General features: G+C 41.2%; 1 protein-coding gene across 13 annotated transcripts in view; it reads left to right on the top strand.

Moving 5' to 3' along the window:
* SRGAP2 (SLIT-ROBO Rho GTPase activating protein 2) overlaps positions 1-13,971 on the top strand; it is a 298,674-nt gene that overhangs the window by 256,375 nt on the left and 28,328 nt on the right. For all 13 annotated transcript variants that reach the window (XR_007513824.1, XR_007513823.1, XM_049858123.1 and 10 more), the window contains 2 exons: positions 12,724-12,801; positions 13,740-13,874. Coding sequence is in view for 11 of the 13 variants with exons in the window: in XM_049858123.1 (XP_049714080.1) it covers positions 12,724-12,801; positions 13,740-13,874 (213 nt within the window). In the remaining 2 variants the exon portion in view is untranslated. The remainder of the gene's footprint in view (positions 1-12,723; positions 12,802-13,739; positions 13,875-13,971) is intronic.

Below are 13,971 nucleotides of genomic sequence, written 5' to 3' on the forward strand. Positions count from 1 at the left end.
AAATGGTGGATCAGGGTGACCCAGGAACACTTAAAGGAAGGCGAGGGATGTCAGGAACAACTGAGACTGAGTCACGATTTAAAAGCGTTTTCCTGAGGAAGGGTGCACAGTGATGTGAGTGGGAGGCGGCTGTTGGAGCGGTCATCTCAGAAGTTCTCTAGGAGAGCAACTTGTAGCAACAGACAGATCCAGCACAAAATGGAAGGGCTTGTGCCATTTCCAAATAATTTATCCAAGTAGAATCAGTTTTATGTTTTTTTGTTACTGTGTGTGCTAAGTAAAAAAAGTATATATGTGTGAGAACCCCATTACTTTCTGGAAACTGACTCTTCATTGATTCATTTCCTTCTTTAGAATCATCAGATCAGGTGCTCTAAAGAGTCTGTCTGTTGAGTAAGAACACACAGTGGTCCTTCTAAAGCATAGGTTCTTTTTTTTTCTTTTTCTTTTTTCTAGCTTCTTTTTTATAATTTGTTTTATTTTTGTTGTTATTGAGAATATACACAGTAGCACGTACACCAATTTAACAGTTTCTGCATGCACAATTCAGTGACATTCATTACATTCTTCAGAGTTGTAAAACCGTTCTCACCCTTCTTTTCTGAGCCGTTCTTCCTCCGTTAATATAAACTTACTAGGTTCTTGAGGGGAAGTAGAAATCAGACCAAAAACGAGTTCTGAGCTCTGTGTGTCTCAGGCCTGCTGCCTGATTTCCAGTCAGCTCAATGTCTGATGGGCTGTAGAAGCTGTTCCTTAATAGTCTAACCCTCCAAGAAGTACAAAAATGGCTGTCTCTTATGAAGCTGGTACAGTAGACTTGACTGACTAGAACACCCTGAGTAGTCTGGTCCCTGAGGTGACTTTTCCTTATATTAAAACTGCATTTTTGACAAGTCGTTGAGTGTGTAGCTGTTTCTCTGAGAACACTTGCTGTTTACATCCTATGTTTGAACAACATTATCTGCCTGTTACATCCCATTGGTAACTGATATGATACTATTACATTGGTACTAATGGGTTTGTAATGTTGCCTGCTATCCTGTGAGGAATATTCTAGAGATTCCCATAGAGGAGCAGACAACTTAACTCCTATTACAAGCCAGGTAATTACATTCTCCCAGCTTAATGTTGTTTCATTTGGATTCAGGATTTCAGTCCTGCACTGCATGGTTTACCTCCAAAGGATTAGCTGAAGAGTCCAGCTGCTGCCTCACCGAGATGGTAGCCCTGAAACAGTGGGCAAAATGTAACATTGTTATATTTCATTTTCCTAAAAATAAGTTTATTTTAGATTTCTGAGGCTTGTCAAGGCTTTTGAAGGATTATACCTGAAGAGCAGGGTTTTGACAGAATGCCCAAGATTGAGACTCAGGTCTCCTGAGAGAGGCTGGGCAGTCTTGAGGCGATCAATGCTCATGCTAGTTCAGTCCAACCCCAGACCCAGAGCTAACGGGTAGTTTTCTTATCTGTTTTGCAGTTGCATGTGTGGTGTCTCTAACCATATCCCTGTTCAGACTAACAACTGTGGTCTCTGCCCTTTCTGTGTGTTCATTCTAGTAGACCCCACAAGCCTGGAACGGGCAGCCAAGCCTTGAGAAGCAAGTGCAGGATTACAGTCTGAAGGCCTGGGTTTGAGTCCTGGCTCTGGTCCTTTTGTGTGTATGTGTGTGTGCTTTAGATGAAAGTTTGCAGCACAAATTAGTTTTTCATTCAACAGTTAATATACATTGTTTTGTGACACTGGTTGCAATCCTTGTGATGTGTCAATGCTTTCCCCTTCTCTACCCCGGTTCCCATTTGGTCTCATATACATGATTGAGCTACCAAGCAGTTCCTCACCTGTGTTATTGTTTGTTTTATGTTGTTGATGTTAGATACCAATGAGTCAGTTTCGACTCAGATCAACTCTTGTGTATAACAGAACACTGCCCAGTCCTATGCCATCCTCACAATTGTTGTTATGTTTGAGCCTATTTTTGCAGCAACTGTGTCAGTCCATCTTGTTGAGGATCTTCCTCTTTTCTGTTGACTCTCTACTTTACCAAGCATGATGTCGTTCTCCAGGGCCTAATCGCTTCTGATGACATGTCTAAAGTACGTGCGATGAAGCCTCATAATCCTCACTTTGGCTGTATTTCTTCCAAGACAGACATGTTTGTTCATCCATCCATGGTATATTCAATATTCTTCACCAACACCGTAATTCAAAGGCATCAATTCTTGCCGGTCTTCCTTATTTGTTGTCCAGCTTTCATGTGCATATGAGGCAATTGAAAATATCATGGCCTGGGTCAGGCGTGCCTTAGTCCTCAGAGTGACATCTTTGCTTTTTAACACTTCAAAGAGGCCTTTTGCAACAGATTTGCCCAGTACAATATGTTGACTGCTGCTTCCATGGGGGTCAATTGTAGATTCAAGTAAAATGAAATCCTTGACAATGTCAGTCTTTCCCCATTTATCATAATGTTACTTGTTGGTCCAGTTGTGAGGATTTTTATCTTCTTTATGTCAAAGTGTAATCCATATTGAAGGTTGTAGTCTTTGATCTTCATCAGTGAATGCTTCAAGTCTTCTTTGCTTTCAGCAAGGAAGGTTGTGTCATCTGCGTATTGCAGGTTGTTGATGAGTCTTCCACCAATCCTGATGCCACATTCTTCTTCATATAGTCCAGCTTCCATTTTATAGACCTCTCTAATCTTTGGCTGAAGGGTGAACTTTGGGAGTGACTTCAGATCTGAGTTAAAAGGATGCCTGGGGCCCATATGCTCAAGGTTCCTACAGTCTCTGGTAGACCCGTAAGTCTGGTCGCGTGTGTGTGTGTGTGTGTGTGTGTGTGTGTGTGTGTGTGTGTGGTGTGTGTGAGAGAGAGAGAGAGAGGATTTGTTTTGTTCTACATTTTTCTCCCACTTTGTTCTGGGCTCAGGCTGGTGGAGGGTGTGGTACTTGTGGCCCATTAGTCCTATGGGCTAGTATTTCTCTTGTATCTTTGGTTTTCTTCATTCTCCTTTGCTCTAGGCAGGACAGGACCAGTAGATGTATCTTAGATGACTGCTTGCAAGCTTTTAAGACCCCAGAAACTACTTACCAAAGTCAGATGTAGAACATTTTATTTATGGACTGCATTATGCCAGTTGACCTAGTTGTCCCCAAGCAGTTCCAATCTCCCCGAAACCTTTCCAACATTTGTTATTTTCTGTTTTTGCTTGTTTGTTTAGTACCAGGAATGTCAGGGTGGGGTGGTATCTCATTGCAGTTTTGATTTGCATTTCTCTAATGGTTAATGGTGGCAAGAATTTCTTCACGTGTCTGTTAGGCACCTGAATGCCTTCTTTGCTGAAGTGTCTGTTCATATCCTTTGCCCATTTTTTAACTGGATTATTTGTCTTTTTGTTGTTGAGACGTTACAGTGTCTTATACATTTTAAGAGATTAGACCCTGGTCAGATATGTCATAGCCAAAAATTTTTCCCAGCCTGTAGGTTCTCTTTTTACTTTTTGATGAAGCCTTTTGATAAGCATAAGTGTTTAATTTTTAGGAGCTCCCAGTTATCTAGTTTCTCTTCTGGTGTTTGTGCATTGTTAACTATGGTTTGTATCCTATTTATGCCGTATGTTAGGGCCCCTACTGTTGACCCTATTTTTATTTTAATGATCTTTATAGGATTTGGTTTTATATTTAGGTCTTTGATACATTTTGAATTAATTTTTGTATATGATGTAAGTTATGGGTCCTGATTCATTTATTTACAGACGAATATCCAGTTTTGCCAGTACTATTTGTTAAAAAGACTGTCTTTTCCCCCATTTAATGGATTTTGGGCCTTTGTCAAAGATACGCTGACCGTGGGTGGATGGATTTACATCTGGGTTCTTAATTCTGTTCCTTTGGTCTGTGTGTCTGGTTATTTTGTCCATCTTACTAAAGAATAGTGTTGATATTTGGATTGGGATTATTATATCTGTTGATTGCTTTGTGTAGAATTGACATTTTCACAATGTTGGATCTTCCTGTGTGTGAGCATGGTATGTTTTTCCATGTGGGTAGGTCTCTTGGTTTCTTGCAATAGTGTTTTGTGGTTTTCTTTGTGTAAGTCTTTTATGTCCCTGGTTAGATTTATTTCTAAGTATTTTATTTTTTTAGGAAACCCTGGTTTAGGAAACCCTGGTGGCATACTGGTTAAGAGTTCAGCTGCTAATCTACCAGGTGCTACTTGGAAACCCTATGGGGCAGTTCTACTTTGTCATATCGCCGGAATCAACTCTATAGCAACGGGTTTATTATAAATGGTATTGTTTTCCTGATTTCCTTTTTGTAGTTTTCTTTGTTGGCATGTAGGAATCCAACTGATTTTTATGTGTTGATCTTGTATCCTGCTACTCTGCTGAATCTTTCTATTAGTACCAGTAATTTTTTTGTGGAATCTTTAGGGTTCTCAATGTATAGTACATCATCTGTGAATAGGGATAGTTTTACTTTTTCCTTACCAATTTGGATGCCTTTTATTTCTTTTTCTTGCCTTATTGCTCTAGCTAGAACTTGCAGCACAATGTTAAATAGGAATAGTGATAAAGGGTGTCCTTGTCTTGTTCCCATTCTTAGGAGGAATGCCTTTAGCCTCTGTTGAGAATGATGCTGCCTGCTGGTTTTGTATAGATGCCCTTTATTATGTTGAAGAATTTCCCTTCTATTCCTATTTTGTTGCGAGTTTTTATCAGGAATGGTGTTGAACTTCAGAAATCTCTTTTCTGTGTAAATTAAAGTTATCGCGTGATTCTTTTCTCGTATTCTATTTATGTGATGGATTACATTGATCGATTTTCTAATGTTGAACCGTCCTTGCATAGCTAATATGAACCTCACCTGGTTGTGGTGTATTTTTTTTTTTTTTTACATGATGCTTAATTCTATTGGCTAGAATTTTGTTGAGAATTTTTGGATCTATATTCATGAGAGATATTGGTCTATAATTTTCTTTTTTGTGTGGTGTCTTTGCATGGTTTTAGTATCAGGGTTATGGTGGCTTCATAGAATGAATTCAGAAGTATTCCTTCCTTTTCTATGTTTTGAAATAGTTTGAGTAGTACTGGTATGAACTCTTCTCTGAATGTCTGGAAGAATACTCTGGTGAAGCCATCCAGGTCAGGACTTTTTTGTTGTTGTTTTTTGGAGTTTTTTTAATTACCTTTTCAATCTCATCTCTTCTTATGAGTCTGTTCAGATTTTCTACTTCAGTTTGTGTTAGTATAGGTAGGTAATGTGTTTTTAAAAATTTGCCCATTTCCTCTATGATTTCAAATTTGTTGGAGTACAGTTTTTCATAGTACTCTGTTATGACCCTTTTTATTTCAGTTGGGTCAGTTGTAATCTTCCACATCTCATTTCTTACTTGGGTTATGTGCATCCTCTCCTGTTTTTCTTTTGTCAATTTGGCCAGTGGTTTGTCAGTTTTGCTGATCTTTTCAAAGAACCAACTTTTGTTCTTGTTGATTCTTTCTATTGTTTTTCTGTTCTCTATTTAATTTATTTCTGTTATAATATTAATTATTTCCTTTCTTCTGTGACCATGGGCTTCTTTTGCTGTTCTCTATTTGTTCGAGTTTAGAACTAATTTTTTTATTTTGACCCTTTCTTCTTTTTTAGTATGTTCGTGTATTGCTGTAAATTGCTGTGTCCCAAAGGTTTTGGTGTGATGTGTTTTCATTCTCATTTGATTCTATGAATTTTTTATTCCATCTTTGATTTTTTCTATTACCCAGTGGTTTTTAAGCAAGTTTATTCAGTTTCCATGTTTGCTTTTTTTTTTTTTTTTTCCTTGCCCTTCCTGTTATTAATTTCTACTTTTATGGCCTTGTGATTACAGAAGATGCTTTGTATTATCTCAGTGTTTTGGATTTTGTTGAGGGTTGCTCTGTTGCCTAAAATGTGGTCTATTCTGGAGGATGTCCCCTATGTGTTGGAAAAGAATGTATACTTTACTGCTGTTAGGTGGAGTGTTCTACATATATGTCTATGAGGTCAAGTTAGGAAACCCTGGTGGTGTAGTGGTTAAGTGCTACATCTGCTAACCGAAGGGTCGGCAGTTCGAATCTGCCAGGTGCTCCTTGGAAACTCTGTGGGGCAGTTCTACTCTGTCCTTTAGGGTTGCTATGAGTCGGAATCGACTCAACAGCACTGGGTTTGGCTTGGTTTTTTTGGAGGTCAAGTTGGTTGATTGTGGCATTTAGATCATCTGTATCTTTGTTGACTTTTTTTCTAGATGTTCTGTCCTTTACCAAGAGATGTGTGTTGAAATCTCCTACTATTTTTGTGAAACAATTTCTCTTTTCAGTGCTATTAAGAGTTTGCTTTATGTATTTTGAACCTCTGTTATTGGGTACATAGATATTTATTAAGGTTATATCTTCTTGGTGGGTTGTCCCTTTAATCATTATATAATATCCTTCCTTGTCTTTTATGGTGAATTTTGCCTTATAATCTATTTTATCTGAGGTAGTATTGCCACTGCTGCACTTTTTGGGTTGCTCTTTGCTTGATATATTTTTTTCCATCCTTTGATTTTTAATATATTTATATCTTTGTGTCAAATGTGTGTCTCTTGTAGACAGTATATTGATGGGTCATGTTTTTTTTTTTATCCATTCTGTCACTCTCTGTCTCTTTATTTTATAAAGTTGCTTACATTCGGTGTGATTATCGGTAGCTGTGAGTTTATTGCTGTTATTTATTTTTGTGGTGTTGACATTTTCTTTGTTCCTGTTGTTTTCGTGTGCTGAGTTCCTTTTAGGAAACCCTGGTGGCATAGTGGTTAAGTGCTACGGCTGCTGACCAAGAGGTCGGCAGTTCGAATCCACCAGGCGCTCCTTGGAAACTCTGTGGGGCAGTTCTACTCTGTCCCATAGGGTCGCTATGAGTCGGAATCGACTCGACAGCAGTGGGTTTGGGTTGGGAGTTCCTTTTGTTTGTGGCATTTCTTTCACTATTATAGATTTTATTATAGATTTTGTGTCTATTGAGTCTTTATATTTTTCTTCTTTTTTGTTTGGATGAGTAAGTTTGTTAACTTTCTTTGTGGCTACCTTGAAATTTACCCTTCTAATTTTGGACCAGTCTTTTATTACTTGATATCATCTTGACATCCACTCCATCTGAAAGTTCTGTACCTACACCATTTAGTCCCCCTTTAACTGTTCTGATGCTGTTGTCATTTATAGATTGGTGTCTCTGGTTCCCTGTTTTAAATCTTTTATTATTATTATTTTTTAATCCTTGAAAACTCATTACCTAGGTTGATACCTGCCTGATGCTGCCCTGTGTCCTAGACTCAGGTTGTTGTCTGATGATGTTGTTTCTCTAATGGAAGGACTCCTTTTAATATTTCTTGTAAGTTTGGTTTGGTTTTTATGAATTCCCTTAATTCCTATTTATCTGGAGATATCCTAACTTCACCATTTGATTTGAGAGAGAATTTTTCAGGATTTTTTCTTTCTATGTTTTATGAAATCTTCTTACCTTCTTGCCTGCATAGTTTCTGCCAAATAACCAGCGCTTAGTTGTATTGTTTCCCCTTTGTGTCTTTTCACTTTTCTTGAGTTGCCCTCAGAATTCTTTCTTTGTCTTTGGTTTTGGCAAGTGTGATTATGATATGTTTTGGTGACTTTCTTTTGGGGTCTGTTTGAGCTTCTTAGATGGTCATCTTTTTGTCTTTTATATTTGGCAAGTTTTCTGCCAGCAGATCTTCAACAATCCTTCTGTGTTTTGCTCCCCCTCTTCCAGAACTCTGTTCACGTGCAAGTTTTTGCCCTTGATTGTGTATTCCCACATAATTCTTACTTCGTTTTTTTCTCTGATTTTTCTCACAGTGGTGTCAATAGATCTGTCTTCAATTTTGCTGATTCTGTCCACCATTGTTTCAAATTTGCACCTAAACCATCTGTTGAGTTGTCCATACCTGAAATTTTGTTGTTTTTCATTTGAATTTCTAGTTGCTGCTTTTGTATGATTTCTAATTGTTTATTTACTTTGTTGATGTTTTGTCCTTATATTATTTTCCTGAATTCTTCTATTGCTTTATCTGTGTTTTCCTTGATTTTGGCTATGTTTTGATTGGTTTTGTCTGTGTTTTCCATTATTGCATCTGTATTTTCCTGAGCTTTGTCTGTGTTTTCCTTGATCTCTTTTCTAATCTCTTGGAGAGCCCTGAATATTAGATTTTTGAATTCTATGTCAGGTAGTTCCAGTGCCTTTTGGTCTACCTTAAGGCCATCTGATGCTTTATTTTGGTCACTTGCTGGAGCCATCTTGTCCTGCTTTTTTATGTGTTGATATTGTCTGCTGTCTCTGAGACATTTAGGTATTGTGTTCCTTATTTATAGATTATAAGTTTATTTGTTTCATCTTGCTTTTTTGTTTTGTTTTGACATGTCTATGTGGGCCAGGTGTGCTTTGTTCCTTGCTTGTCTGTGGGCATAATAGCTCTTACTACCTTGTGTGAATGGGAAGCACTGGTTGCTTAGCTATGATGCAGCAGGGGCAGGGGGGAATAAGGGTATGGGGCTGGATCATTTGTTGCTGTGCAGCGGGGTGGAGCCTGTGAGGCAGGGTGTGGCACAAGGCCTGTTCCGCTTGGCCACAGCACAGCTCGCCAGAGCCAGCAGGGTGGGGTTTGGTGCAGGTCCGGTACTGCTGTGCCACAGTACAGTGGTGTAGAGCCAGCACAGAGGGAAGATGGCTCTGGTTCTTATACCTACATAACCTAAGGCTGGTCATAACTCATCAGTCCCCTCATCTTGAGAAGGGTAACCCCTATCTTACATGGCTCCCGTGAGGACCAGATGATTTGTTTCTATCAAAGTATTTGTTAACAGCAAAGCACTATATGAGAATTGTTTTTGTTTGTTTTCTTGTGGCTAAGAGTATATAGCAGACCAAATGGTCAACAATTACTTTAAAGGAAAGATGAAAGGGTAAGGGGTCAGGGAAACCAGATTACTAGAAGCAAACATCCAGAAGGGAATTAATGAGACTGTTAAAACGTTGTGAAAAATGTAACCAATGTCTCTGAACAATATGTGTAATAATTTTAAATGGGAACCTAACGTGCTATGTAAACTTTCACCAAGAACACAATAAAATATTATTTTAAAATGTTTTTTTATATGTATATAAAACAAAATATATACCTATTTGACATTTTTTGCATGTACAGTTCAGTGACACTGATCGTGCTTATCACGTTGTGCAACTATCACCACCATCTACTTCCAAATTATTCCACTGCTGTTAGCAAAAACTCAGTACCCTTTAAACAAAGACTCTCTCTTCTCCCTCCTTCCCACCCCTGGTAACCACTAATAAACTTTGGTCTCTATACACTTGCCTATTCTAGATATTTCAGACTTATTGCACTCAGCATAATGTTCTCAAAATTCATCCATACTGTAGCATGTGTCTCAGAACTTCATTCTTTTTTATGGTTGAATAATATTCCATTGTATGTATGTACCACATTTTGCTTATCCATGCATGTGTTGATGGACAATTGGGTTGTTTCCACCTTTTGGCTATCTTGAAAAGTGCTGCAGTCAACACTGGTGTACCAGATTCCATTTGTATTCCTGTTTTCAATTCATTTGGATGTATACCTAGTGTCTTAGTTATTTAGTACTGCTAAAACAGAAATACTACAAGTGGATGGCTTCAACAAAGAGAAATTTATTCTTTCATAGTCTGGGAGGCTAGAAGTCCGAATTCAGAGTGCCAGCTCCAGGGCAAGGAGTGCTCTCTCTGCCAGCTCTGGGGGAAGGTGCTTGTCATCAATCTTCCATTGGTCTAGGAGCTTCTCAGCTCAGGGACCCCAGGCCCAAAGGATGAGCTTGCTTCTGACTCTTCTTGCTTGGTGGTAATGAGGCCCCCCTCCTCTCTGCTCGGTCTCTCTTTTATATCTCAAAAGAGGTTGACTCAAGATACAACCTAATCCTATAGGTTGAATCCTGCCTCATTAACATAACTGCCTCTAATTGTGACTCATTAACATCTTAGAGGTTAGGATTTACAACACATAGGATAATTACATCAGATCACAAAATGGTGGACAACCACACAATACTGGGAATCATGGCTTAGCCAAGTTGACATACATTTTGGGGGAATATAATTCGATCCACACATTCTTTCCTTTGACCTCTAAAAATTCATGTCTTTGCCATATGGAAAACACTTTCACCCCATAATATCCCAAAAGTCTTAAATCAACTCCAAGTCCAAATTCCATCTTCGGCAAAATTCCTCTTCATCTGAAAAATCTAGAATACAAGTCTGCTGCTTCCAGAGTACAATGGTGAAACAGGCACAAGCTAGACATTTCTGTTACAAATGGGAGGAACTGGAGGGAAAAAAGGGATAACAGGCACCAAGCAAGTCAGCAGAACACATTATCCTGTGTGCTCTGAGACCACTTAGGCAGTGGCCCTGCCCTCCAGACTATGGGTGTTAGCCACACTCTCCAGATTCTGGGTGGAGGCCCCTCAGCCCTGGGTTTCAGTTCCACCTTCCAGGCCCACCGGAATGGCAACTTTGCTCCCTTGCATTTCGGCAGCCCCATTCTCCTAGCTCATCTGAGTAGCAGCTTAACCTCCTCAGGCCTAACAGGCCCCATTTTTCTGCCCCTTGGATATGGCAGCCCCACCCCCTCAGCTTTGGGCAGCAGATCTGGCCCTATCCCTCTGGAACTCATGAAAGGCAGCCCCACACTCCAGAACCACGTAGGTGGAGATCTGATGCTTTGAAACCTAGGAGGCTGTGGCCCTACCCTTTCAAGCCCCAGAAGCCATAGTTCCACCCTTTGAGGTCCCAGAGGTCATGGCCCTACTCTTTGAGACTAAGGCAGCTCTGCTTCCCATGTTCCTTGTCTCTTCAGCTTGCTTCCTAGTTCCTTGGCCTCTCGGCCCCTCGGGCCTTGCCACCTGAGTCTGCCCTGTGGGGGCAAGTGTTCTAAAGCTCTGTAGCTCCACCAATAAGTGCTTTAAGGCAGTCCACTCCACCAGTAAACCTTGGCTGAAAGACACTCAGCTCTCCCACTCCGTGGTTCAGCTCCAGCACTCTTGTATTGGCCTTCTGGTTCTGCTGCTGCCGTTTCTCTGCTGCTGCTTCTCACTGTCTGCACTGTCTCCAGTGTTACATTTCCCCCCTCTTCCTCCTCAGGCCTCACGGGAATTGTCTGATGTCCATAATTTCACCAACAGTCTCTTCGAAGCAATCTAGGCTTTTACTGTTAGGCACTTTAAAACTCTTCCAGCTTCTACCATTCAGTTTCAAAACTGCTTTTACATTTTAGGTATCTGTTAGAGGAGCATCCCACTGTTCCAGTACCAGATTCTGTCTTAGTTATCTAGTGCTGCTATAATAGAAGTGCCACAAGTGGATGGCTTTAACAAACAGAAATTTATTCTCTCACAGTCTAAGAGGTTAGAAGTTCAAATACAGGGTGCCAGCTTCAGGAGAAGCCTTTCTCTCTCTGTCGGCTCTGGGGGAAGGTCCTTGTTCTCAATCTTCCTCTGGTCTAGGAGCTTCTCAGCACAGGGTCCCCTGGTCCAAAGGATATGCACTCTCCTGGCTCTTCTTGCTTGGTGGTAATGAGATCCCCCTCCTCTCTGCTTGATTCTCTTCTATATCTCAAAAGAGATTAACTCAAAATACACCCTAATCCTGTAGGTTGAGTCCTTCCTCATTAGCATAACTGCCTCTAATCTAGCCTCATTAACATCATAAAAACCCATTGTTGTAGAGGGGATTCAGACTCATAGCGGCCCTGACCCTGTAGGACAGAGTAGAACTGCTCTATAGAGTTTCCAGTGAGCCCCTGGTGGATTCGAACTCCCAACCTTTTAGTTAGCAGTCATAGCTCTTAACCACTATGCCACCAGGGTTCCCATTAACATCATAGTTAACGTCATAGCGGTTAGGATTTATAACACATAGTGTAATCACATCAGATCACAAAATGGTAGACAACCACACAATACTGGGAATCATGACCTAGCCAAGTTGACACACATTTCTGGGAGACACAATTCAATCCCTGACAGCTAGGAGCAAGCGTTATTTATTATTATTAGAGTAAAGCTGCCATCAAGGGCCAGTGCCTAGCACAATGTCTGGCAATAATATCTGGTGACTAATCACTTATATTTTTACATCTTTTTTCATTAAATTTTGAAAGTATTGTCCCCTAGAATAGTCAAAGAGGGTCGAAATAACTAGCACAGTAATTAGAGAGCACCTTTTGTAGTTATTCGAACCTTTTGAAACTCCTCCAATGATCTCTAGTGTCTTGCCTGTCATGCCCTTGTTTCCCATCTTGACCCTGGGTGATTAGGATAGCATCAGGGCTCCCTCCCTCCATTTCGCAGATGGGAACAGAGAGGCAAAGGCAAGGTGAGGAACTTGCCTCAGAGTCTCCCTAGGAGTCAGAGGTGAAGTCAGGTGTAAATGCCCCTGCATTTAAATTGCTGACTCGGTGCTTTCTTTAGGCTAACACCTCATAGTCATTCCAGTGATTTTTCCAGAAGTCTCGTGCATGCTTTTCTCTTTTGGCCCAAAGAAGAGAGGCTAGATCCCCTGGGTGCCTAAATGCACACTGGCTTGGGGAGAGAGACAGTCAACTGAACCTGGAGCTGGCTTTGTCAGTTTGCTTTTTCTTCTTGATCGCTTTTCCCTGTTTTCCAGGACTACAGCATGAAGGGATTTTCCGGGTGTCGGGATCCCAGGTGGAAGTAAATGACATCAAAAACGCTTTTGAAAGAGGTGAGGAAGCAACCTTGAAGATAAGCCAAATGTTTTCCCTATCCCCCTTCTCATCCCCCTTCTCACCCCGCGACTTGACTTTACCCTTTCTCCCCTGGAAGATCCCCACAGGTTAGGAAGTCAGCTTGCCTCCCCCTTCAGCCAGGGCACCTGCTCTATTGTAGGCATTGGCCCCTTGCCCGTGCAGGGAAAAACCACTGGGACACATCCCAGTTCCCTCCTTCCTCCCTCAGCCCCACTCATCCTGCCTGTCTCCTCGACGATCTACCGAACTCAAGAAGTTAACTGTGATAGCTGGGCGGTTTATGGCTTCATCCGGGACCCTTGGTGGCAGTTAATATCCAGGCTAATACGCCTGCTCGTCGTAGCCCATTTATTATCTTGTGGGCAATTAGGGTAATGGGCAAGCTTTGGCAATTTCCGTCACTGTAATGGATATATATAGCTTCAATTTCAGGTTGGTCCCATCATTAAATCTCATTACATCTGATATGAGATTTTCCATAGGGAGCTCGGGCACAATTGTTCTCCTGTAAGTAGGTGTCCTTTGTTGCAGGCCAAGAGGAGCAAGAGTTAGTCGGAGGAGCTAGCCTCATTTTCCTCCCCCAGGGGCTCGGTCCCAGCATGGTTTCATGATCCTTATGAGAAAGGCAGGTGATATGGCCCATCCGCAGCCCATAGGGAGCGTTCCTGAGCTAGTCTGGCACAAAAGAGTTCATGCTGATAGATTCTCCTGCCCCTCCACTGGCCCGGGAGCCCCTGAGCCTGAGCAGCCTCTGCTTTATCTATTCCCTGCTCTACTTCCACATGTGGCCACCATGCTGGGCAGAGAGCTGATGGACCGGGACTAGGACATAGTCACCATTGCTGCCTCATCCTCTGTAGTTTTTGCCTTTCTCATTCCGTCTTTCCATTTTGGGGGGGTTGTTTATCCCCAGGAGAGGACCCCCTGGCTGGGGACCAGAATGACCATGACATGGACTCCATAGCTGGCGTCCTAAAGCTTTACTTCCGGGGACTGGAACACCCTCTCTTCCCCAAGGACATCTTCCATGACCTGATCGCCTGCGTCAGTACGTATGAATTTGGCTTCAGACTGGATTCTGGGCAGAGCCCAGAAAGTTTCTCCCTAAACCTTGTAGCAACAGTTAAAAATTTCCACAGGGTCTT

The sequence above is a fragment of the Elephas maximus genome, chromosome 18 (genome assembly GCF_024166365.1).
Source record: "Elephas maximus indicus isolate mEleMax1 chromosome 18, mEleMax1 primary haplotype, whole genome shotgun sequence".
Classification (NCBI taxonomy): Eukaryota; Metazoa; Chordata; class Mammalia; order Proboscidea; family Elephantidae; genus Elephas; species Elephas maximus.